A 27,650-nucleotide genomic window follows, 5' to 3' on the forward strand; every position below is an offset into this window, starting at 1 on the left:
TCCTGCAGCTCAGTTCAGAAGGACGACTGCATCTTTGTGTCTGGGTGATTTAAAACATCACCCACAGCATAATTATTAACTTGAGTTTAAAGAGATATTCAATGTCTGATTTATCGTTACCCATCTAACAATCAGTGCCCTTCTTTGATGCTTTTGAAAAGCTCCCTGGTCTTTGTAGTTGAATATGCGCTTGAAATTCAGTACTTGACAAAGCGACCTTATATATGTTATACAGTGCCTTCGGAAAGTTTTCAGACCCTTGACTTTTTCCACATTTTGTTACGTTACAGCCTTATTCTGAAATTGATTCAATAAAACGATTTCCTCAGCAATCTACACACAATACCCCATAATGACAAAGTGAAAACAGGTTTTTAGAAATGTTAGCAAATGTATTAAAAACAAAAAAGACACCTTATTTACATAAGTATTCAGACCCTTTGCTATGAGACTCGAAATTGAGCACAGGTGCATCCTGTTTCCATTGATCATCCTTGATGTTTCTACTACTTGATTGGAGTCCACCTGTGGTAAATTCAATTGATTGGACATTATTTGGAGAGGTGCACACCTGTCTATATAAGGTCCCACAGTTGACAGTGCATGTCAGAGCAAAAACCAAGCTATGAGGTTGAAGGAATTATCCGTAGAGCTCCGAGACAGGATTGTGTCGAGGCACAGATCTTGGGAAGAGTACCATTACATTTCTGCAGAAATGAAGGTACCCAAGAACACACTGGCCTCCATCATTCTTAAATGGAATAAGTTTGGAACCTCCAAGACTCTTCCTAGAGCTGGCTGCTTGGCCAAACTGAGCAGACGGGGGAGAAGGGCCTTGGTCAGAGAGGTGACGAAGAACCCGATGGTCACTCTGACAGAGATCCAGAGTTCCTCTGTGGCGATGGGAGAACCTTCCAGAAGGACAACTGTCTCAGCAGCACACAACCAATTAGGCCTTTATGGTAGAGTGGCCAGACGGAAGCCACTCCTCAGTAAAAGGCACAAGACAGCCTGTTTGGAGTTTGCTGAAAGACACCTAAAGACTGTCAGACCATGATAAACAGGATTCTCTGGTCTGATGAAACCAAGATTGAACTCTTTGGCCTGAATGCTAAGTGTCATGTCTAAAGGAAACCTGGCACCATCCCTACGGTGAAGCATGGTGGTGGCAGCTTCATGCTATGGGAATGTTTTTCAGCAGCAGGTACTGGGAGACTAGTCAATATCGAGGGAAAGATGAATGGAGCAAAGTACCTAGATGAAAACCTGCTCCAGAGTGCTCAGGACCTCAGACTGGGGCAAAGGTTGACCTTCCAATAGGAAAAGACAATACAGGAGTGGCTTCGGGACAAGTCTCTGAATGTCCTTGAATGGCCCAGCCAGAGCCCGGACTTGAACCTGATCGAACATCTCTGGAGAACTGAAAATAGCTGTGCAGCAACGCTCCCCATCCAACCTGACAGAGCTTGAGGATCTGCAGAGAAGAATGGGAGAAACTCCCCAAATACAGGTGTGCCAAGCTTGTAGCTTCATACCCTAATTTAGGTATCACAACAGAGGGTGAATACTTATGATACACACTGTTGTTGGCCCTAAGGGAAATGAAATGGATCCTAGATCATTGTTGCCAGCGCCATGCTCCATACTCCAGTAGCCACCTGTAGAGAGATCTGTGGGCTCCGTCCTCATCATCAAAGGAAGAGCATTAGATGAAAAGGCGATCGGTTGGATCAACTTGGACTTTTCCCCTAGTCTTAGTGAAATGGATTTGGGTGGACGTTAGTGGACATCATGCTTAGGCCTGAATTCAGTCTTTACAGATAACCTTTAGAAAACCTTTTTATGTGAATGAGTGAGGTAACGGCTTTTTTATTCACAAGCTGATGTGGAGTAACCTGTGGTTGTGTGATCTGACCACTTGGCGGTCTTAACCCTATGGTTGTAAGAATACTCCATGTGTTTTCAGTCATCACTCCAGCTCTACTGGAGGATGCTAGGGTGGCTGAGTGTGATAGTGTTATGGCGCACACGTAAATGTCAGCATCCGCCTGTCAGATCCTTTTCCAGGGAATTGGCTGTGAATGGTATAAAATACCTAGATTTTAGTTTAGTTGTGGGTAGTGGTTTCAGCACAGTGTGGAATTAAATGTTAAACAAATCTTTTATAAACTGCATACAACATAAAAACAAACACTGTGGAAAGTTGTATGAATGTTAATGAGTTGCCAATGAGTTCATTAAATCAAATAACATTTTATTTGTTACATGCTTTGTGGTAGACTAACAGTGAATTACTTACGGGTCATTTTCCAACAATGCAGAGTTAAAGATAAAACAAACAAACCAACAAAAAAAAAAAAACATTTTTGAAATAGTGACACGAGGAATAAATACACAGTGAACAATGAATGAGAAGTAAAATTAATAATTGCTTGCCAAAAATTAATGTTCTACTGCTTGTTATAGGTCACAATCTTTCGAATGAAGTGTATGCATTATTACACTTATTATTCGTCAATTGTGGAAATGAATTAAGATGGTTCTTTTTTAAAAAGTATACATATGTACTGTACAACTGAGGCAAAAGTGTTAAAGCTTAGAAATGCTGTTTGCTGCTAATCTGGTTCTGTTCTGTAGGTGGCACTTTGGGACCCATCCTTTGAAAAGAGCAATCTCTCAAAGGCCCTAGGAATAGGATCTGTGTGTACAGGGGTGGTCTGTCTGTCACAGGGACAACAATCAAACTTGGGAAGGTTTTAGCGGGTGGAATATTGGAGGACAATTGGAGGTTTACTCAGTTGCAGCAACAGTATGCATAACATTTCAAATGTTATGGTACAGCTATGTGGACACTCAATCATCATGGTACTTTTAAATGGTAAGTTTACAAACGTATATTATGGTATGTATAATTCAAACTCCTCTCATTATGGTCAGTGGTGAAATAAATTTAGCTAGTTACTATTGTAATGGCTTAGCAGACGAAAGACGAACAAAAGACGAACAGTCTTTACCTTGCTAAAAGAGGAATATACACTGAGTGTTCTAAATATTAAGGACAGCTGCTCTTTCCATGACAGACAGACTAGGTGAGTCCAGGTGGAAGCTACAGTATGATCCTTTATTGATGTCACTTGTTAAATCCGCTTAAATTAGTGTAGATGAAGGGGAGGAGACAGGTTAAAGAAGGATTTTTAAGCCTTGTGACAATTTAGACATGGAAGTGAATAATGAATAACAAAGTGCGTCTCAATATTAGGATGGTGTCCTTAATCTTTTGTACACTCAGTGTAATATCTAATGTTTACGAGAGTCATTCTACATTTTTAGATTAATATGTATTGAAAAAGGACTGGGGAGGGGCAAAACTTTTTCCTATGTAAAACAAGTATAGATGATCCCTTTATTGTCTGGGAGACTTTCAAACGTGTCTTTGAGGCCATCCAACACTTCTTTAAAACAAACAATTTAGGTCAAAAGAGTTATCAAAGGAACTAGAGGAACTAACAGTACAGCTGGATAGCAATAAAAACTGTTCCACAGAATAAGTTAAGAAGAAAAACAAAGAACTGGAGGAACTTATTCAAGAAAGATCTAGTGTAATATATTATAAAAATAAAGTGAACTGGATGACATATGGGAAAATAAATGCCCCAAATTTTTTAGCAATGCTATCAAAAAATATTTACAAAAACTTGTTACAAGTGACGGGGTTATCCTTGATTCACCAAACTATATTTTGAAAGAGGAACCAAAGTACTTTAGGCATACGTTTTCATTTCAGTCTCCTCCATCTCCACTAACTGAAGTTAATTGTAATTAAAAATATATATATTTGTAAAGAAAAATTAACAGCTGTAGAGAAAGACTTATGTGAAGGAGAAATTTCAGAGGAGGAACTTCTTAATGTAATTAAAGCCTTTAAGTCCCGGTGTGGATGGCATACCAGTTGAGGTATATAAAACCCTTTTCAATGTACTCAGATGTCTGTTATTAGCATGTTGTAGCACTCCTATAAAAATCGTAGACTCAGATACTAAGCGAGAAGGTCTGATTTCACTATTACTGAAACAGGACCCAGGTAGTAAAAATAAAAGTCGACCCCACCTAAAAAATTGGAGGACCCTTGCACTTTAGTGTTGTAATGCTAAAATTCTAGCAAAATTCATAGCACATAGAATAAAAAAGTTATTGTTGGATATTATTCATCTTAATCAGACAGGTTTTTTACATTGATACATTGGAGTTAATTTAAGTACTGGAAACAATAGAAGTCCTTGAAAAATCTGGGAAACCAGGTCTGGTATTCATAGTTGATTTTGAAAAGGCCTTTTGATAAAGTATGACTAAAATTGATATATAAATGCTTGGACTATTTTAACTTTAAAGAATATCTTTTACAGTTGGTCAAAGTTATGTATAGTAACCCCAAGTTTAAAATTGTAAGTAATGGCTACTTCTCAGAAATGATTAAACTGTAAAGAGAAAAACAGGGTTGTCCACTATCAGCATATCTATTTATTATAGCCATCGAAATATTAAAATCAGATCAAACAATAATCTCAAGTGACTAGAAATCCAGGGCTTAAAAATAAAGGTGTCATTGTAAACTGACGACTCTTGTTTTAAATCCGCAATTTGGATCCCTGCACAACCTCAGAGGATATAGATACTTTTTCTAACCTCTCTTAATCACAACCATGTACCATATGTGACCGACCGGCTCGATTCGGTCTTATGTAGCAAAATTTGAAATTGTCATGTCTGGCGCTCGTTGTCGGCTGTTGTCTAATCATGACGCACACCTGCCACCATCATTACGCGCACCTGCGCCTCATGACATTCACCTGGACTCCATCACTTTCTTGATTACGTCCACTATATCTGTCACTCCCCTTGGTTCTTTCCTCAGGTGTTATTGACTCTGTTTCGGTTTCATGTCTGTACACTTCATGTTTTCTTGTTTTGTACCATGTTCTATTTTTTTTATTCAATGATTCACTCCCTGTACTTGCTTCCCGACTCCCAGTGTACACGTTACATACATTGTTTTTTACATTGGCTAAAAGTAGAGACTCAGAGCTAGAAAATGGTATATCATACACTACAGTTGTCTACACTCATTCAGCATTGTTCACACCCTTTTAAGCTTTAGCCCCACCCATCTCTTTAAGGATTCACATGCAAGGCTATGTACTAAACAACCAAATATTTCAAGACTAAAGGCTGGTTTATACTATGGGTGTGTTCTCAAGTGCCAGAGTGTGTTCTGGAAGTTCGTAAACTCAGAGCGTTGGCAGATTAAAAATGGCCAAATTCAGAGCGTTTTGCTTTCAGAGCACACACGGGACACTGTGGCCGAAAATAGGGTTGAGCCGAGCTTGGATGCTTGACTGCTTACTGGCTAACGTTGGCTAGCTAATTTCAGACACAAATGAGAAAAAAACTCCACAATTTTACACGTCCTAGCAGAGCTGATTAGGCTATTTTTATGTTATCCGGAGCGTTGGTGACTGCAACTGTGCTGCTGTCAACAATTGAATTTAAAAAATGTGCAAACGTTTACTGACACCAGTCATTTTCAACAGATGCTGAGCGTTTGTAAATTTGTCAGTTATTCTGCACTCTGACACATTGAGACGAGGGTGCTCTGAAATCTGAGTAGATAGCCAAAGCGAATTTACTAGTGGAGTCTTTTGTTTAGACATGTAGCTAGCTAGCTTAACAATTAACCATAATCCCAGCTAACCAACCAGGTTCAATGTTAGCTAGCTAACATTAGGCTATAACTAGCAATGCAAATGGCTCTGAGATACGAATAATATTACTACCCAGATCATACATGTACCATTATCTAGCTAGCCAGCCACTTTAAATTGAAATGAAAACGACTTTCTGATAAATTAGAAATGTGTAATATCTGAAAATGTAGCTAGCTAGACTCTCTTACCTGTATACATGGATGGACGTTTCTCCCTCTGTCACGGATGCCATGGTTGCCCTTAGCTTGAAGATATAATCCAGAGACAGGTTTTTTATACAACAGCCTTCTCTTTTCAACTCCTTCTGCATATTTGCAATCAAGCGCCAGAATTTTCTTCATCTCATTAGCTATCATACTCTAGTTCCGAGGAATTCAAAACTCGGGTCCTCCAGAAAGTGGAGAGCAAAACTTATGCAGTTCTACTATGGGATATTTTTTTTAAAAGCAGTGTTAGAAAGGATTACCTACACATACTGACCAGCTCATTATAGACAGAAGCGGGCTACATGGCAGACCAATCCGAACTCTCGGCAAGTCCAGCCCAGTTATTATCTCAGCCAATCATGGCTAGTAGGAAGGTTGCTGACTTTTTCCATGGCTAAACCAACTTGGCTTGTAATTTTAAATGTTTTATTTGTATTTACAGATGGCATACAAGTCTGTTATTAACGCACATGAAAGTTCACATGTTCCAGAAGGCATTTAGATTTTAAAAAAGTTCACGGTCAAATGGTGCTCCCTTGAAGTAGTGACCCGAGTCACATATTACGTATTGGATCACAAAAAAATAAAATTTTACATTACAATGTAGTTTACCAATAAATCGGTCTGACGGTGAAGTGTACATACTCGTCATTCATGTCCCGAAATAAATCAATTGTCACTACAAAACATTTTAATAGAAAGTTAGCAAAAATAGATAACATCTTGCTACCTTGGAAAGAAAAATACCTGTCTATTGTAGAAAAATCACCCTGATTTTTAATTGATTTAGTCATATTCCTGTTTACCTATTTACTGATGGCCATGCCGAAACCGGGGGAAAAAAAGTATAATATGAGCAAAGAAGATTCCACTTCGTTTGGAATGGAAAGCCAGGCAAAATTTAAATGGGCCTATTTAGATTATAAATTTGGAGGGCTACAATTATTAAATATTAAAGCATTGAACCTCTCACTAAAGGCTTCATTCATACAAAAGTTTTATTTATTTTATTTATCCAAACTTGTTCTCCTGCACATTAAGAATGGCTCACCATGAAAAAAAAATGCCTCTCCTTTTATTCAGATTATAAACTCTCACTTTCGGTTATTTGAAAATGATATAATCTCCAAAATGTTGCCATTTTTAAAACAAGACCTAGAAATCTGGTTAGAATTTCAGTTTAATCCACTAGAAAATAACAATATTACAACAAATATTCTGGTTAAACTCAGATATACTAATTGATAAAAAAACGAACATTATAATAATAATCTTTGTTAATGTCACACATGCAGCTAACAAAAGTATATTGAAACGTCTGCTCTATCCAAATTTACAACCAACCGATTTGAGGCATTACACCAAAAATGGAGGAGGAGAGTGGAAGGCGGAGAAGCTAAGGAACGTATCTGTCGGTCCTTTTATTATAGACCAAAATTGGTTGGAAAATATTTGATAAATAAAAAAGTTGAAGCACCTTTGGCAGCCTCGAGTCTTCTTGGGTATGACGCTACAAGCTTGGCACACCTGTATTCGGGGAGCTTCTCCCATTCTTCTCTGCAGATCATCAAGCTTTGTCAGGTTGGATGGGGAGTGTCGCTGCAATGCTATTTTCAGGTCTCTCCAGCGATGTCGAAAGGATTCAAGTCTAGGCTCTGGCTGGGCCACTCAAGGACATTGAAACTTGTCCCGAAGCCACTCCTGCGTTGTCTTGGCTGTGTGCTTAGTGTCATTGTCTTGTTGGAAGCTGAACCTTTGCCCCATGCTCCACCATAGGGATGGCGCAAGGTTTCCTCCAGATGTGACACTTGGCATTCAGGTCAAAGAGTACAATCTTGGTTTCATCAGACCAGATAATCTTGTTTTTCATGGGCTGAGAGTCCTTTAGGTCCAAGCGGGCTGTTATGTGCCTTTTACTGAGGAGTGGCTTTTGTCTGGCCACTCTACCATAAAGGCCTGATTGGTGAAGTGCTGCAGAGATGGTTGTCCTTCTGGAACGCTCTCCCATCTCCACAGAGGAACTCTGAAGCTCTGTCAGAGTGACCATTGGGTTCTTGGTCACCTCCCTGACCAAGGTCCTTCTCCCCCGATTGCTCAGTTTGGCTGGGCGGCCAGCTCTAGGGAGATGTTTGGTGCCCTTTCCCAGATCTGTGCCTCGACACAATCCTGTCTCGGCGCTTTACTGAGAATTCCTTCGATCTCATAGCTTGGTTTTTGCTCTGATATGCACTCAACTGTATGACCTAATACAGACAGGTTTGTGCCTTTCCAAATCATGTCCAATCAATTTGAAGAAACATCTCAAGGATGTTCAATGGAAACAGAGTGCAACCATCCCTGCTCTGCAGATTTTGCTGCGAAGAGGTAGAATCATTAGGTCACTTGTTTTGGTACTGCCCATACTGCATGTAGCTTGTTTTTGGTTGCAGGCTCAGGAATGGCTGAAAAAGCACAATATTTACCTAAAGCTTGTGGTTGCCTACCCTCACCGCCAGGGGGCGGCCCTTCAGGAAGTCCAAGATCCAGTTGCAGAGTAAGGTCTTCAGTCCCAGGGTCCTGAACTTTGTGATGAGTCTGGAAGGGACTGTGATGTTGAATGCTGAGCTGTAGTCAATGAAGAGCATTATTTCACAGGTACAGTTGAAGTCGGAAGGTTACAAACACTTAACTCGTTTTTCAACCACTTCACAAATTTCTTGTCCTAACCTACTTGCCAAAACTATAGTTTGTTAACATCTACTTTGTGCATGACAAGTCATTTTTCCAACAATTGTTTACAGGCAGATTATTTCACCTATAACTCACTGTATCACATTTCCAGTGGGTCAGACCATTCAGGAAGGAGCCGTCATACCATTCAGGAAGGAGACGCGTTCTGTCTCCTAGAGATTAACGTACTTTCGTGCAAAAAGTGCAATTCAATCCCAGAACAACAGCAAAGGACCTTGTGAAGATGCTGGAGGAAACGAGTACAAAAGTGTCTATATCCACAGTAAAACGAGTCCTATATCGACATAACTTGAAAGGTCGCTCAGCAAGGAAGAAGCCACTGCTCCAAAACCGGCATAAAAAAGCCAGACTATGGGGAGGTGCTTTTGCTGAAGGAGGGACTGGTGCACTTCATAAAATAGATGGCATCATGAGGAGGAAGAAGTATGTGGATATATTGAAGCAGCATCTCAAGACATCAGTCAGGAAGTTAATGCTTGGTCATAAATGGGTCTTCCAAATGGACAATGACCCCGAGCATACTTCCAAAGTTGTGGCAAAATGGCTTAAGGACAACAAAGTCAAGATATTGGAGTGGCCATCACAAAGCTCCGACCTCAATCCTATAGCAAATTTGTGGGCAGAACTGAAAAAGCGTGTGTAAGCAAGGAGGCCTACACACCTGACTCGGTTACACCAGCTCTGTCTGGAGGAATGGGCCAAAATTCACCCAACTTATTGTGGGAAGCTTGTGGAAGGCTATCCAAAGCGTTTGACCCATGTTAAATAATTTAAAGGCAATGCTTCCAAATACTAATTGAATGCATGTAAACTTCTGACCCACTTGGAATGTGATGAAAGAAATAAAAGCTGAACTAAATCATTCTCTCTACTATTATTCTGACATTTCACATTCTTAAAATAAAGTGGTGATCCTAACTGACCTAAGACAGGGAATTTTTACTAGGATTAAATGTCAGGAATTGTGAAAAACTGAGTTTAAATGTATTTGGCTAAGGTGTATGTAAACTTCCGACTTTAACTATATTCCTTTTGTCCAGGTGGGTGTGGAGTGCAACAGAGATTGCGTCATCTGTGTGGTATGCGAATTGGAGTGGGTCCAGATTGTCTGCGATAATGGTGTTGGTATGAGCCAGAATGATAAGCATTTCAGGGCTATATATGTGAGTGCTACAGGCTTGAAACAAGTTGATATTACAGACCGGATCAGGCATAGGAGAATACATGTGCCAGCTGTTCAGTGCATGCTCTCAGTACACGTTATTGTATTCCGTCTGGCCTTGCGAATGTTAACCTGTTTAAAGGTTTTACTCACATCGACTACGGAGAGCGAGGTCGTACAGTTGGGCTCTCATGCATAGGCGCCTGAGCAATGGAGAAAATGGAGCAGCTGCATCCCCACATTTTTACCAGAAAAGTGTCATGATCCATTGGAAAATGTTCAATGATTAGTGATGTTTTGAGCTAGTCTGTATTAAGATGGATGTGTCAACTTTCTTATATAATGAACAGATTGCATTTTGCATCCCCTCAAGATGAATGGTTTTGCCCACTTTAACGTTTTTCTGCTTCCCTCCTGCATGCCATTCTTTTGGTTCAGTTAGAAAGCACTAGTTGCACCACTGGTGTTTTAAAATCCAAAGGCACCTGCAGGCATTTAACAGCACTGTGCATTGTTGCCATATATTTTCCCAACATCAATCGGTTAATCCTTAAGTCTATTGACGCCCCCGTGCATCAATCTAATTAACATGATACTCAAATCCCCATAAAAATCCTTCAGGTTTTTAAGCTTGAGATATGTTTTTTTTTTTTGCATGGGCAGCATCTCAATCCACCACATACCCCTATGTCAGCCTGTCGCGTCTGCAGTGGAAAGTGGCAGAGTTACAGCGCTGTTTGTCAGACCAGGAAACAGCCCGCAAATCGGGTTGTAGAGCAAAATGGAGAACACCATCGGGTTTGTGAGTCTCCCCTTTCCACAGTGGGGTTAAATTAGTTTGTAGCCCAAACAGTTCAGATGCTACAGACAGAAGTTGGCAGACGAGTCCCGAGGGGCTTGTGGGGGTTGAAGAGCAAAACGGAGAACACAATCGTGCTCCTGGTAGTCTCGTCTTTCAATAGAGTGGCCATATTAGTCAGTAGGCCAAACCATTCAGACACTACAGATGTTTTCTTGAGAAGACAGATTTCAGGATGTCTCCTTGTCTTACAAACAGTGCTGTAGCTCTGTCACTTTCCACCGCAGATGTGATGGATTGAGATGCGGCCCATGCAAAAAATAGAAAAATATACATTATCTCTAGCTTAAACTGACAGATTTTGATGGGGATATTTGTATTATGTTAATTAGATTATGGACTCTTAAGGATGAATTATTGGGGGTGGGACTTTCAGGGAAGGGAGTAGATTAGTAATCTAGTCATTAAACACATTTTCAATGTAATTTGTTGTGGCAAATCCTATATCAATCAAATTTCAATCTAATGGATTTATAAAGCCCTTTTTTCATCAGCAGATGTCACAAAGTGCAATACAGAAACCCAGCCTAAAACCCCAAACAGCAAGCAATGCAGATGTAGAAGCACTTTGAAAGGCAGGAACCTAGGATGAAACCTAGAGAGGAAACTGGCTCTGAGTGGTGGCCAGTCTTTCTCTGGCTGTGCCGGGTGGAGATTATAGACATGGCCATTAAGGCCAGATATTTCTTCAAGATGTTCAAATAGTTGTGTTCTGTTCAAAAATATGCATTCCCCTGTGAAGAAACAGTGTAAAATTGCAGAAAATTGTTTTTCTCCAATTCCAAAAAATATGAACAAATAATTTGATCAACAAAATAATTGCAAAAAAAATGCACCCCCACTTTCAGACAAAGCTAGGCGCTCTTGCAAGTATAAAAGGCAATTAGCTCTTGTTCAAACCCTGCTTACAGAAGGGATATTTCGGAATTTTGGCAATGAAGCACGAGAGCCAGATGAGCTCATGGATACCATTAAGTCTCTGCATCCAGTATGAAGGAAGTTAGATGTAGTTTCGCCAGCCAGTGCTAACTAGAGTTGATGCAATGAATGGAGATGCACTAACGCTAGTTAGCAACTTCCTTCAAACTGCACGCAGAGACATCAAAATAGTATCCATGAGTTAATCTCATAGATTGTCGATAAAGGGCTTTTATTTAGCAAAAATCCGGAAGTATCCATTTAATAATAACTGTCTCAACAAGACCTAAATGCCTTCTATGCTTGCTTAGAAGAATATTTAAGATATATAAGGGGTATTTTTTTTAGATAAGAGGAAATGCTTTTTGTGTGTTCTTGGATGGTTGATGTTATGATTTGTTGCCTCCCACCTCCTCTCTCTCTCTCTCTCTCGCTCTCGCTCTCTCTCAATAGGCACCTTGGCTTGGACCTTGTTCCTAGAAAGGAGTTTGAAATGGTGGATCCGGATCATATCAGTGCATCTGAACTCTACAAAATGGTATGGTCAACATAGGGAGGTATTAATGTTGCATTCTATATGGGTGTTATGTGTGAATGCAAATCTATACACATAATTTCCTCTTTCAAACCCCTGGGAAATAAGAGAACAGTGACCCTCAAGATGTGCATTATTATAATGTATTTATTAATTTAATATTATTATACAGGCACAGGGTACTTCCATATATTTGACTAAAACTATTCTTCCTTTGTGTGATATATTAAAATACTAAGTGTGTGGGTCGTGAATTACTGTATTTTTTGTATTTACTGACAAGTGTGTTTTATGCAAATGTATGTTGGAATCTGTGTGTGTGCATGTGCGTGTGTGCTGTATGATTTGTGTTTGTCTGCCTTGTGCACTTGTGAATGTATGTGTCTTGTATGCATTTTCTTAGTAAGGGTGTTTGTGCGTGTGGCACAACTCCGCTTTTGTGGATCAAACCAGTTCATCCCCCCTAGTCTTTAAACCCACGTTTCTGCCATATTGAGAGTGTCCCTCTACAAGCGCATACGTGACCAAAACGTGAATGTTAACTAGATGCACTGTGACAACCCTGTGTGAGGCTTTGAAAAAACAATCGTTTTGGTTATTGTAATTTACATACTACAGTCTGGGTTATGTAAACTAACCACATCTATAGTTGAGACACAATTCTATAAATAAATTATATCCCAAATGTGCTCTTGGAATTTGGAGTAAGCTGTAGTAACGTATTAGGGAGTTGTAAGCTAAGTGTACACCCCCAGTAAAAGGCGATTAGAATTACTCAGCCAGATCCAGAATTAGGAGAGTGTAATCGCTGCTCAGATGTAGATGTAATGTTTTGGGGGAGGCCGTCTTGGAAACAGGAAACCCAGTCTTGACCAATAGTGGAGGGTCAATATGCTGGTCTAATACCGTCTCCAACTGCCCTGCAGTCGCCTTTTATTCCTGTGCCATTTTTATCGGCTTTGCAGGCAGATTGTTAGTGCATTAAGTGCTCGGTCCAGAAACAACAGTGTGGTTCATCCCTGCCAAAAGCCTCCTCACTAGGTCGATGAAAGTGAGCTTGTTTTTGGCAGGGCACACAGGCCTTGGCACCTCTTCAGGTAGGAGTAAAAGAGATCTCTTAGTTTGCGGAGCAGAGAGGTGTGTGTGTGTGGGGTGGGGGGGGGGATATGTGCTTTGTCCTCTCCTCTCCCATGGACTCATGTTTTGCCTCATGTGGGCTTATTTTAGGGAGACTGCTCACTGAAGCAACCTCTTGGCAAAATTGGTGGGCGCCTTTTTATCAGAATTCATGCCTCTATTGCACAGTACTATACAACAGGTGTGGGCTCTTTGTGAGGAACTAGTGTATTGATCATAAGAATAGAATGGGTTGACTCAACTAAAATCACTCTTCTCTATGTACCCCACAGCATGCATCCAGCAGACACTGTGGCCAGCCAAGCACAAACCTGGTATGAACTCAATAAAATCTGCTATGCAGTAGCTAGATAATGGGTGGAGATGCACTTATATGCATGAGAACTAATTTGACACGCCACTTTACTGACAAAACCCATGCCACCATTTTGAATGATCACAGTAACCATCAACACTATCACAAACCCAACACAAATCCATTCAATGTGAACGATCACCTAGCTGACAAAACGCATCCACGAACATGTCTAACACACAGTGACAACCTTCAAATGGTAGATAGACATAGCATGTGTGCAGTGCAGGCAGAGCTTTGCCCCTCAGTAAGGACCTGTTTTGTTAGTGTTCGTCGTCCGATCGTTCTCAGGGCGACAGCGTGCGTCAGCGCCATGGAGACGGTTGCCGTGTTCCGGTGCAACACCACCTCTTCATCAACCTGAAGAGTTTCACCTACAACACCATCAGCGAGGAGGCAGATGTCTTCTTCTCCCTCTACGACACCCGGGACAACAAACAGATCAGGTATATGCACAGTCAACACTAAATAAACACACACAGGACACATTAACACAACCTCTACAGGCACATGTGCAAAAGCAAGCAGGTCAGTTACTTGAAAGGGAGCCACAGGACATCTTATTTTACTTCTATGATACATGTGACAATGAGCAGAACAGATACTGGAGGGAGGGCTGCAGGACACACACAGCAACAATACAGGACGGACACACACAGAACTCATACACACACAGGGCATGCACATGCAGAACACACACACTCAAATAACCAAGTCGAGCAGGTGCTAGAGGGCATAGTAGACACACACCACACCCACAACATGTCACCCTTACTCAGCGCAAGGCCTTTCCCTCATGTGACCCATTTCTACCCCAGACAGCACCACATTGTAATGCTCAAGGTTTCTTACACTTGCAAAATAGAATGATCTCAATGGGACTACTTGGTTAAATGAGGATTAAATGAAAAACAATGTGCCTTGATTCATATACTGTAACATATGTCTTCCGCCTCAGTGAGAAGTTTATGGTGAGACTGAACAAAAATGGAGGGCCAAAGAACCCAGAGAAGGTGGACCGTCTGTGTGCTCTCTTCACGGTAACTCTCCGCTCTCCACCCTTAGATGATGGCTCATAGGATTTTAGCTTAGATGAGCTATTCTTAGATATGTTGTAAAACAGCAACAAATGTAAGTAAATAATGTGTTGTGTACGTAAACGCATGCCTCACATCCATGTACTTTGAGTAAGCTACAGTATTTTCTTGTTAATTGTGGGTTTTATGTTTAGGATCTGAGCAGTAAAGACCTGAAGAGAGACCTGTACATTGTAGCACATGTCATACGAACTGGTAAGCCTATGTGAGATGGAGTAACAGAAATATCACAATGTTCATTCCAGGAAACCTTGGAAAGTAGCATTCCTCATATAGAGCTAATGCGTTGTTGTTAATGTTGTTGTCTCCAGGTCGTATGTTGTTGAATGACTCAAAGAAGGGTCCGCCCCACGTGCAGTACAGGAGACCGTACGGCTGTGCTGCTCTGGCCATGAGTGACGTGTTCCACACCATCACTGACCTCAAAGAGGAGAAGGACTTTGTGCTGAAAGTTTACACGTGAGTCACTGTCTGATCCTGACTCGCATTCTACATTTCAGTCATTTAGCAGATGATCTTATCCACAGCGACTTACAATGTATTTATTTATTTGACAGGGACAATGCACATGAACTAACATTTAAACTAAAGTTTTTCAAAATACTAAACTGCTCTTTTGCTGATACCACATACTATAGCGGATGTAGCTGGAGTCTTTGTAAATAGGGACACCATCTAAATTAGATAAGTATGAGGTGATAGCCAGAATAACTGAACACTAGTGTGTCATCAGCCTTTCACAAAGTTATCTCTATTAAAATGACAGAAAAACTATCTCTGGAGACAACGCCATTGGCTGTAATTCTGCTGTTTTAACCGAGGCATGAATGTTCTACCAATGTTGTGTGACTGTTCCCTACCAAGCGCTTGACTGTTTTGATGTGTTGTGCGCTTGGACCAGAATGATAATGAAGTGTCCTCTGGAAAATCAATATCTGCTCAACCAGGGCCTTAGATTGTGCTCCTGGTGTGATGTGAATCTGGCTCCCTCTGTTAGGCACCACTCAAGAGACACTCCTGTACCCCCGCCAAGCAATGAAGAGATTAGAGAGGCAGAGAGAGAGGAAGACTGAAAGGCAGAGAGAAAGAGATAGAATGTGTGTGTATGAGAGCATGATGAAGATGACACTTAGACAAATGAACAAAGTTAGAGGACAAAGTTTGATGAGGAGTAGAAGGGGAAAATAACACCGAACGAAGCATTCTGACTCAGTGACTCAACAGATAGCTATAGCACATCTCTTACTGTATGTCCTCCTATCCTCCTCCTTTCTTCCTCCACCTCTGTCATCATGTATTCATCATGTATTTTGGATGTGGCCTAGCCCGACACTACTGATTTCTACTGTGGCACTGATGCTCTTTTAAATGCCCTTTTCCCCACATACACTACAGGGCCAAATGTATGTGGACACCTGCTCGTCAAACATCTCATTCCAAAATCATGGGCATAAATATGGAGTTGGTCCCCCCTTTGCTGCTATAACAGCCTACACTCTTCTTTCCACTAGATGTTGGAACTTTGCTGCGGGGACTTGCTTCCGTTCAGTCACGAGCATTAGTGAGGTCGGTCATTGATGTTGGGCGATTATACCTGGCTCGCAGTCGGCGTTCCAATTCATCCCAAAGGTGTTGATTGGGTTGAGGTCAAGGTTCTGTGCAGGCCAGTCAAGTTATTCCACACCAATCTCGACATACAATTTCTGTATGGTCCTCACTTTGTGCACGGGGGCATTGTCATGCTGAAACAGGAAAGGGCCTTCCCCAAACTGTTGCCACAAAGTTGGAAGCACAGAATCATCTACAATGTCATTGTAGCGTTAAGATTTCCCTTCACTGCAACTAAGGGGCCCGAACCATGAAAAACAGCCCCAGACCATTATTCCTCCTTCATCAAACTTTGCAGTTGGCACTATGCATTGGGGCAGGTAGTGTTCTCCTGGCATCCGCCAAACCCAGATTCGTCCGTCGGACTGTCAGATGGTGAAGCATGATTCATCACTCTAGAGAACGCGTTTCCACTGCTCCAGAGTCCAATGGTGGCGAGCTTTACACCACTCCAACAAACGCTTGGCATTGCGCATGGGGATCTTAGGCTTGTGTGCGGCTGCTCGGCCACGGAAATCCATTTCGTGAAGCTCCCGACGAACAGTTCTTGTTCTGACGTTGCTTCCAGTGGCAGTTTGGAACTCGGTGGTGTATGTTGCAACCGAGGACAGATGATTTTTACGCAATGCGCGCTTCAGCACTAGGTGGTCCCGTTCTGTGAGCTTGTGTGGTCTACCACTTCGCGGTAGAGCTGTTATTGCTCCTAGACGTTTCCACTTCACATAACAGCACTTACATTTGACTGGGCAGCTCTAGCAGGGCAGAAATTTGACGAACTGACTTGTTGGGAAGGTGGTATCCTATGACGGTACCATGTTGAAAGTCACTGAGCTCTTCAGTAAGGCCAATCTACTGCCAATGTTTCTCTATGAAGATCGCATGGCTGTGTGCTCAATTTTATACACCTGTCAGCAACGGGTGTGGCCTGAAATAGCTGAATCCACTAATTTGAGGGGGTGTCCATATACCTTTGTGTATATAGTGTATCTCGCCTTGAAAAGGCTTGATACTGTACACTAAAGAAATTGTGCATTATAAAATGAACTATTTTTATGATGATGATTATAATTAGCCCTTTGCACATGTCTCCTCAGAAAAAGCAAGCAGCGTTGTGAGCACAGAGCTGCCTCCTAAACTGTCCGCTCCGATAAGGCTCCAGCATGTGCGTTTCCCCCCATGCCTCTCCCAGGGGCCCTTGGGCCTCCTCTCATAGTGGAGAGGAGAGAACTTGCTGTCAGCTCAGCTTAGTGGCCTGTGAGTTTGGGGTAATATGCTGCTTGATAGCGTGTCCCCCAGCTGGTAGCTTTTGTCCAGGAGGAAAACGCTTCTGGGACATGCTGTTCAGTTAGTCCCCCGGCAACCATCCAAATCTCTCCATCTGTCCCCCTCTAATGTGTGTGTGTGTGTGTGTGTCGTTAATGCTTCTCTCCATCTTCTCTTTTTCTCCAGATGTAATAATGAGAACGAGTGGTTTCAGATCCACGAGAACATCATCCGCAAGTCCAGTACCAAGTACTCAGCTCCTAGCACCAACTATGGTACATATGATGACATCATTCAGGACTGTACATCTGTGGGGTCAGTTCCATTTCAATTCAGTCAATTCAGGAAGTAAAAATTGGAAATGAGTCATCCTCATCGAAGATAAATGGCTGTTTTCAATTCTTGAATTTAAATGACAATCTCCTAAATTGACTAAATTGAAATGGAATTCTAGGACATTGTATGTTGTTAAAGGGTGTGAATTACTAAGAAAGAAAGAAGGTAAGGTGTGAAGAAGGTTTTAGACATGTGTTATGAGATGCATACGTTACGGGCGCTGTCTGTCCTCGAAGATTGAGTATTGATCACCATGACCGTGACAATCAGCATTAAGGTTAACCTGAAGGAAAGGGCTGTTATTATTGATGTTTAACTGCATATGTACAGGAGATAGAGGATATACTGTATTATCGGTGGTTAGATATGTCAGTTCAAACAAACTTACATTTTAGTTTGACTGATAGAATGTCTCTACTACAAACATCTTTATGTCTCTCAGTGTTTTTTTCTGCATCTCTCGCTGGTATATTTCTGCAGCATAATGTGAGTTACTGAATTCAGTCATCTTGTCTTGCTCCAAAACCCTTCTCTGTTTTTCTATTCCTAATGCCACCAACCACTTTTTTTCTCTCCTATTCCTTGCTCTCTCCCATCTCGCCATCCATGTTCCTGTCTCTACCTCCCCCGCACTCTGATTAACATCCCTTAAATACCCCTCTTTTCTTCCCTCACCCTCTTTCTCTCTTTCATTCTCTCTTCTTTCTCTCCCTTTTCCTTCTCCTCCCTCTATCATCCTCTTTTGCTGGCGTGCTCCCTCCTTCCCTCCCTCCCTCCCCCTCCCCAGGCCTCATCATCTCTCTACAGCTGCTGCGGGGGGAGCTGGATCAGATCAGGAGGGAGAACCAGGCTGTGTTCAGCAGGTCCCTGGCCATCATGCGCAAACTGGGCTTCTCTGATGTCATCATGCCAGGTGAAGGGTAGGGGGTAGAATGATAGAACCCGGCCATGTTCAGCAGGGCCCTGGCCATTACACACAAACTGGGCTTCTCTGATGTCATCATGCCAGGTGAAGGGTAGGGGGTAGAATGATAGAACCCAGCTATGTTCAGCAGGGCCCTGGCCATTACACACAAACTGGGCTTCTCTGATGTCATCATGCCAGGTAGGGAGTAGGGCAGGGATCATTAACTAGATTCAGTCATGGTGCGATTTGTTCTTGAGTGGATGATCAGTGGGCCGGAAAATATTGACAAATAATTTGAAGACTGCAAATTGACCGCAAAAAGCCCAAACAGATATAATATTGGACTAAAACAGAATCATTTAAAAATGTGTATACGATCAATTTTATTTTGTTACTTATCTTTAACTCTGCATTGTTGGAAAATGACCCGTAAGCATTTCACTCTTAGTCAACACCTGTTGTCTACAAAGCATGTGACAAATAACTTTGATTTGATCACATACGGTTGAAATAGGAAGTTTACATACACTTAGGTTGGAGTGATTAAAACTCGTTTTTCAACCACTCCACAAATTTCTTGATAACAAACTATAGTTTTGACAAGTCGGTTAGGACATTTACTTTGTGTATGACACAAGTCATTTTTCTAACAATTGTTAACAGACAGTTAATTATAAGTGAAATAATCTATCACAATTCCAATGGGTCAGAAGTTTACATACACTAAATTGACAGTGCCTTTTAAACAGCTTGGAAAATTCCAGAAAATGTCATGGCTTTAAAGCTGATTTGCTAATTGACATCATTTGAATCAATAGAAGGTGTACCTTTGGATGTATTTCAAGGCCTACCTTGAAACTCAGTGCCTCTTTGCTTGACATCATGGGAAAATCAAAAGAAATCAGCCAAGACCTCAGAAAAACAATTGTAGACCTCCACAAGTCTGGTTCATCTTTGGGAGCAATTTCCAAACGCCTGAAGGTGCCATGTTCATCTGTACAAACAATAGTACTGTCACGGTTGTCAAAAGGAGAAGAGGACCAAAGTGCAGCGTGTGTGTCGTTCCACATTTTATTTATACTGTGAAACTATGCAATACATAAATACACTGAATGGGGGAAAAAAAAGAAAAGTGACACAGAGATGAACACATACACAACTCAAAATTAATCACCCACAAAACCCAGGTGGAAAAACCCCTACTTAAGTATGATCTCCAATTAGAGACAAACGAGGACCAGCTGCCTCTAATTGGAGATCATCCCAAACAAAACCCCAACATAGAAATACAAAACTAGAACCTAAACATAGAAATAGAAAACATAGAAGAAGAAAAAACCTGTCATGCCCTGACCTACTCTACCATAGAAAATAACATATTTCTATGGTCAGGACGTGACAAGTACGCAAGTATAAACACCATGGGACCACGCAGCTGTCACACCTCTCAGGAAGGAGACGCGTTCTGTCTCCTAGAGATTAACGTACTTTGGTGCGAAAAGTGCAAATCAATCCCAGAACAACAGCAAAGGACCTTGTGAAGATGCTGGAGGAAACAGATACAAAAGTATCTATATCCACAGTAAAACGAGTCCTATATCGACATAACCTGAAAGGCAGCTCAGCATGGAAGAAGCCACTGCTCCAAAACTGCCATAAAGACAGACCTACGGTTTGCAACTGCATATGGGACAAAGATCGTACTTTTTGGAGAAATGTCCTCTTGTCTGAACAAAAATTGTTTTTTTTTGGGCCATAATGACCATCGTTATGTTTGGAGGAAAAAGGTGGAGGCTTGCAAGCCGAAGAACACCATCCCAACCCTGAAGCACGGGGGTGGCAGCATAATGTGTTGGGGTGCTTTGCTGCAGGAGGGACTGGTGCACTTCACAAAATGGATGGCATCATGAGGAAGAAGATTATGTGGATATATTGAAGAAACATCTCAAGACATCAGTCAGGAAGTTAAAGCTTCCAAATGGACAATGACCCCGAGCATACTTCCGAAGTTGTGGCAAAATGGCTTAAGGACAACAAAGTCAAGGTATTGGAGTAGCCATCACAAAGCTCCGACCTCAATCCTATAGCAAATTTGTGGGCAGAACTGAAAAAGCGTGTGTAAGCAAGGAGGCCTACACACCTGACTCAGTTACACCAGCTCTGTCAGGAGGAATGGGCCAAAATTCACCCAATTTATTGTGGGAAGCTTGTGGAAGGCTACCCAAAACGTTTGACCCAGGTTAAACAATTTAAAGACAATGCCACCAAATACTAATTGAGTGTTTGTAAACTTCTGACCCATTGGGAATGTGATGAAAGAAATAAAAGCTGAAATAAATCATTCTCTCTACTATGACATTTCACATTCTTAAAATAAAGTGGTGATCCTAACTGACCTATGACAGGGAATTTTTACTCAGAATAAATATCAGGAATTGTGAAAAACTGAGTTTAAATGTATTTAGCTAAGGTGTATGTAAACTTCCGACTTCAACTATATGCACGGGAATACTTTGGAAAAGATTTCCAAAATTAAAATGACTTGGAGCTGATTTGCTGGTGTTTTTACAGTTTTTTATGTCAAAAAATTATTGTCCAATAGTAATGTTTTTTTGGGCTCAGAAAACTGGCAGGGAAGGCAAATAAAATCACCCACGGGCCAGTAGTTGGGGAACCCTGAAGTAGGGGATAGGGTGTAAGGGCCTAGGGAGTAGGGGGTAGGATGACAGAACCAGGTGTTCAGCAGGGCCATCACATGCAAACTGGGTATCCCTAACATCATCTAGCCACAAAGTCAAAATTGGCTATATCGTAAAAATGTATGAAAACAAAAATGTGCTTTTTAGTCTTAATTTACAGTTATGGTTAGCAGTGATGGGTAAGGCTGTGGTTAGGTTTAACATCTGATTTTAAGATGATAAATTGTAGAAATAGGCGGGGTTTATGACTTTTCGGCTGTCGTAAGTAGTGACGACCGGGGTAGGAAGTAGGGAGGGGTTCCAGAAACTATGGCTAGTGTTTCGTTCAAGGGAAGTGAATAATTAGGTGAGCGAACCAGATGTTCAGAAGGACACCAGTTGGACAGACACAGTTGGACAGACAGTTGGACACCAGACACCAAAATGCTCACAACCAGATGTTTCACTTGAAATAAACACATTTCAGTTAGGTCTGTACTGGGGAGAATGTAGGCAGTTGTTCTATACTTCTGACAACATTTTGGTCAGAGGCTAAAACCATGACCATTTGTAAACAAATAACTGAGGTCTTCAAAGAATAAAGGAGTAAAGGACCATAAAGTAAGTTGTGTGTGTGCGCGTTTGTGAGGTGTGTGCATTTCTCTCACATGATTATTTCAACTTGTTTCATCATTCGGCATCCCTCTTCTAGGCCTCAATTGAGATTAATACTACAGTGTATACACACACACACACACACACACACACACACACACACACACACACAGTACTAGTCAAAAGTTTGGACACACCTACTCATTCAAGGGCTTTTCTTTATATTTACTATTTTCTACGTTGTAGAATAATAGTAGTGAAGAAATAGTTATAACCCAAAAAGTGTTAAACAAATCAAAATAGATTTTATAACCATATTTTTTAACCGGTTGAGAGAATGCCAAGAGTGTGCAAAGCTGTCATCAAGGCAAAGGGTGGCTACTGAAGATTCTAAAATATATTTCATTTATTTAACACTTTTTTGGTTACTACATGATTCCACGTTATTTCATAGTTTTGATGTCGTCACTATTATTCTACAATGTAGAAAATAGTAAAAATAAAGAAAAACCCTTGAATGAGTAGGTGTCGACTTTTGACTGGTACTGTAAATAACAGTAATCTGATTTTATAAATAACTGCAATATCTTCTTTTACTGTAGTCATTTATATATTTTCCATTAAGCACTGACCTCACAAGGGTTGCTGAGACAGTTATAAGCTAGTGTGTACATTACAGCTCAGGAGGGCAATTTTTTTGTTGTTGACAAGAACAATAATGTTTGGTGTCATCGCTGCATCCTTGTTCATAATGTTCACACTCAGCTGTGCTACCCCAGGATCACTTGGGGCTCAGGTAAATTATAGAAGAAGACAAAAACAGAGTATAATTATAGGTAAACAAACAATTCCGTGCTCATGAAACTTCCATTCGCAGCACATGGGGGACAGGTTTTGTACTAGGCTTGGAAGGTATATTCCTCTGAACTGTAGTGACATTGTATCTGGGAAGGCCTGAGAGAATAGTCTAAAACTGAACACTGTGTTAGTGCCTAACGTCATGGTTTGACTGTGTCCGTATCCTAGGTGACACTCGTAATGACCTGTATCTGACCCTGGAGCGTGGGGACTTTGAGAGGGGGGGCAAGAGTGTCCAGAAAAACATTGAGGTCACCATCTATGTGCTTTACGCTGATGGGGACACACTCAAGGTAATTCTACAGCATGAGGAATTGATAATCTGAAGAAATATGTAGAATCGCCTCCAGGGGACAGCTGGAAGCAGTGTTTGTATACAATGCACTACCGTACCAACATTGTACCTTAGGGCTCAGACACACCAATAGTGTTTGCTGGTCAAGAGTACTTAGCACCTCTGAATATAATTTGCGTACAGAGTGCACACTGATTTTTCATGTGGAACCGCAACAAAAATGGCAGCAGTCAGGCACCTACAGCGGGTGGTACCTAAAACACAGCGTGCTGAATGACTGACAGACAATTGCTATGTCCAAATTCTATTGAGCCTTAACTGCAGGTCCACTGGGCGCCAATACAGCACATCTCATGTGAATTCTTATGTGGATTATAATAAATGGTCATAAAGTGAGCTCCAAAAGTATTGGGACACATTTTTTGTTGTTTTGGCTCTTGTACTCCAGCACTTTGGATTTGAAATGATACGATGACTATTAAAGTGCTGACTGTCAGCTTTATTTTTTGGATATTTTCATCCATATTGGGTGAATTGTTTCGAAATTACAGCACCTTTTAATATATTGTCCAGCCATTTTAGGGGACCAAAAGTATTGGGACCAATTCACTTATGTGTATTAAAGTAGTACAAATGTAAGTATTTGGTCCCATATTCATAGCACACAATGACCACATCAAACTTGTGAATATACACATTTGTTGGATTCCTTTGCTGTTTGTTTTGGTTGTGTTTCAGATTGTTTTGTGCCCAATATAAATAATTGGTAAATAAAGTATTGTGTCATTTTGGAGTCGCTTTTATTATAAATAAGAATAGAGTATTTTTCTAAACACTTATACATTCATGTGGATGCTATTATGACTACAGATAGTCCTGAATGAACCGTGAATAATAATGAATGAGAAAGTTAGACGCACAAATATCATACCCCCAAGACATTTTTTTGGGGGGGTATGATATGATATTTGTGTGCCTGTAACTTTCTCACTCATTGTAAACTCAGGGGGGAAAAAGAAACGTCCTCTCACTGTCAACTGTGTTTATTTTCAGCAAACTTAACATGTGTAAATATTTGTATGAACATGACAAGATTCAACACCTGAGACATAAACTGAATAAGTTCCATAGACATGTGACTAACATGTTGAATAGTGTATCCCTGAACAAGGTGGGGTCAAAATGAAAAGTAACAGTCAGTATCTGGTGTGGCCACCAGCTGCATTAAGTACTGCAGTGCATCTCCTCCTCATGGACTGCACCAGATTTGTCTTTTTCTTGCTGTGAGATGTTACCTCACTCTTCCACCAAGGCACCTGCAAGTTCCCGGACATTTCTGGGGGGAATGGCCCTAGCCCTCACCCTCCAATCCAACAGGTCCAAGACGTGGTCAATGGGATTGAGATCCGGGCTCTTCGCTGGCGATGTCACCTTGTAGAGTCCATGCCCCAAAAAATTGTTCATGTTCTGAGGGAAAAAGGGGGTGCAACTTAATATTAGGAAGGTGTTCATAATGTTTTGTACACTCAGGGTATACTGTAGATCTATAATATCATGGTCTGTTTTTATTTTTTTTTCGGTCAGTCGCACTCCATTCCATAGGCTGCTTCACTTTTTTCAATTTCATATTTTCTTTACATCTGGTATTATAGGCCTGTGTGTGTGATTTCGTTTTGACAGGCTTTAGTTTAGGTGTAGTGTACTGTATGGCTGCATTTTGGATACAATTGACAGCTGGCACTGGTCTGAATTACTTGACTGCCCCTGCATGGTGTGAAAGAGACCCTATCTAAATCAGTGAACATACTGCATCTAAATCACAGGGCTCATTTAAAGTTGCTGATACGCAGGAACATTTTCTGCCACAAAAGAGTGATCAAATTAAGAGTACCTGTCCTTTCTCTGTTCCCACCATCAGGACTGTATCAGTCTGGGTAGTGGGGAGCCAAACACAAGTGAGCACCGGTCCTTTGTCCTCTACCACAATAACAGCCCTCGCTGGAGTGAGATGATCAAACTACCCATCCCCATAGACCGCTTCAGAGGATCACACCTGCGCTTCGAGTTTAGACACTGCTCCAGTAGGTCAACAGCTCTAGACATGACTTACAAAATATTATTGTTATGAACTTGATAGCAATACAGAATTGTGTATGGTATTGTCTATGGTGTGTAGATGGTATAAACTATACGGTAATGCCTTTGTGTCTCTCCTCAGCTAAAGACAAAGGGGAGAAGAAGCTGTTTGGTTTTTCCTTCACTCCTCTGATGAGAGAGGATGGGACCACGCTATCAGACGAGAGCCATGAGCTCTATGTCTATAAGGTGGGGTCACACAGACATGCACCAATGTTTGCATATAGCAGCTATTCTACATTATTCTGTCATTTCTATCTAACACATGTCTATGTTGTGCCTCTGTTCCCCAGTGTGATGAGAATGCGACATTCAGTAACCAGGGCCTGTACCTGAGCATGCCCTGCTGTAAGGAGGACTTCAACAGCTGCCTCAACCTGCCCTCTACCCTGCCCTTCCAGAGGAACCCCAAGGAGACCTTCTGGGTCTCCACACAGCTTTGCTCCACCAAGCTCACCCAGAACGGTACAGCCAACTCACTACACTGCATCTCACCACACTCACACAGCTCTATAACAGAGCTTTGACTGTCCTAGCCTCCGTCTTTAGCCAGAGCTTTACATTTATTTCTGTCTATTCTATTCTATTCTATTCTTCTCTGTTTCCAGTGGACCTCCTGGCCCTACTGAACTGGAAAGCCCACACTGACAGGGTGTTGGACATCCTGGGCAGACTACGCCACATCAATGGAGAGGAGATTGTCAAGGCAACACTCTTTTAGTCAATCAATACATACATCTAGGAAAACCCTCTCTCGACTGTTTGGCCAAACACTAACAGATCTGTGACTAGACATATTTTTGGGGAACTATGATGATGAAATGATTGAGCTGGCTCCTCTCTCCTGCAGTTCCTACGAGATGTCCTGGATACACTGTTTTGTCTCCTGGATGACAACACAGATAAATACGGACCATTGGTTTTCCAGTCATTGGTAGGTCAAGATGGAGAGATCATTCAATGGAATGGAATGCCTGCATGTGTGTGACTACATCATAATCTAATTTTCTCCATTATGTCTAAAACCTATCTTTTGTTTTCCTCTCTGTCTGTCTTTTTGCCCTCAGGTGTTTATCATCAACCTTCTCAGGGACAGTCGTTTCTACCACTTCCGGCCTGTTATGGAGGCCTACATACAGAACCACTTTGCAGGAGCTCTGGCCTACAAGTAATGTGCCACGTATACCATTAAAACTGCTTCTGTTGTTTGAGAGGTCTTGATGTCAGTATCATGTTGCTGAGTGGAAACCATAGCAGTTTTTGTTTTGCTCATAACGTATTATACAAGATTTGTCTTGCTCTCTGCAATAATACAGAAATATAGTATGACGCTAATGTGCATTTTCTTTGTCTTATATGGCCATGGGATCCCCCATGTTTTACACACTTTACTCTGTGTTCTTGTAGAGAGCTAATCCGCTGTCTGAAATGGTACATGGACCGCTCTGCTGAGGTTGTCAGACAGGATCACATCCAAGAGGCCATGAAGGTAAAGCTCACATCAGGACATGAGAGGAGGTCTGGACAAACACTGTTAGACACTCCCAACATGCTTTTCTTTACCAAACATGCAACATTTAGACTTCACGCCTATAGATGAAAGGAAATATGACATGACATAACACAACAGAACACATAATATAAAGATAATGGTATTTTACAGGTAATTGTATCTTGTTCCGTCCTCTGTCCACCCTGCAGGCTCTGGAGTACCTGTTTAAGTTCATTGTCCAGTCTCGGATCCTGTACTCGCGGGCGACCTGTGGTATGGAGGAGGACCAGTTCAGAGCCAGCATCCAGGAGCTTTTCCAGTCCATCCGCTTTGTGTTGAGTCTGGACAGCCGCAGCTCTGAGACCCTCGTCTTCACACAGGTCAGAACATCAAAACTTCCTGTCTGTCTGTATATAATGTAGATCGTCTTTATGCCAGAATGCCGTAATGTTATAGTTCTTGACTTTGGGTATTGTCCTCCTCTTCTACATAGACAAATCAGTGCATTTTGACTAGTCTTCTATCTCTTGCTTGCATGTAATGCATTTGTCATTTGTATAATTTTATTTTTGCTCTGATCCCTCCTTTTACTGTTGTCCCATCCTTGGCTTGCTCTTGGACAGTTTAGGGGTGTGATCAACTGCATGCCTTTCTATGGTAGTCATGCTCCAGGGGTCTCTCCTGTCTCAGTAAGTCACAGT

At 41.4% G+C, this 27,650-nt stretch overlaps 1 protein-coding gene across 1 annotated transcript in view; it reads left to right on the plus strand.

Moving 5' to 3' along the window:
- Positions 1 to 27,650, plus strand: part of LOC106571850 (dedicator of cytokinesis protein 3) — a 72,194-nt gene that overhangs the window by 27,332 nt on the left and 17,212 nt on the right. The window contains exons 7-23 of the mRNA XM_082961980.1: positions 12,091 to 12,175; positions 13,582 to 13,623; positions 13,932 to 14,110; positions 14,623 to 14,704; positions 14,896 to 14,956; positions 15,073 to 15,220; positions 17,819 to 17,907; positions 18,756 to 18,881; positions 23,195 to 23,319; positions 25,240 to 25,402; positions 25,540 to 25,646; positions 25,751 to 25,922; positions 26,066 to 26,163; positions 26,308 to 26,391; positions 26,525 to 26,625; positions 26,865 to 26,946; positions 27,159 to 27,329. Of these exons, the coding sequence (XP_082818106.1) occupies positions 12,091 to 12,175; positions 13,582 to 13,623; positions 13,932 to 14,110; positions 14,623 to 14,704; positions 14,896 to 14,956; positions 15,073 to 15,220; positions 17,819 to 17,907; positions 18,756 to 18,881; positions 23,195 to 23,319; positions 25,240 to 25,402; positions 25,540 to 25,646; positions 25,751 to 25,922; positions 26,066 to 26,163; positions 26,308 to 26,391; positions 26,525 to 26,625; positions 26,865 to 26,946; positions 27,159 to 27,329 (1,915 nt within the window). The remainder of the gene's footprint in view (positions 1 to 12,090; positions 12,176 to 13,581; positions 13,624 to 13,931; positions 14,111 to 14,622; positions 14,705 to 14,895; positions 14,957 to 15,072; positions 15,221 to 17,818; positions 17,908 to 18,755; positions 18,882 to 23,194; positions 23,320 to 25,239; positions 25,403 to 25,539; positions 25,647 to 25,750; positions 25,923 to 26,065; positions 26,164 to 26,307; positions 26,392 to 26,524; positions 26,626 to 26,864; positions 26,947 to 27,158; positions 27,330 to 27,650) is intronic.

The sequence above is a fragment of the Salmo salar genome, chromosome 15 (assembly GCF_965601325.2).
Source record: "Salmo salar chromosome 15, fSalSal1, whole genome shotgun sequence".
Taxonomy (NCBI): domain Eukaryota; kingdom Metazoa; phylum Chordata; class Actinopteri; order Salmoniformes; family Salmonidae; genus Salmo; species Salmo salar.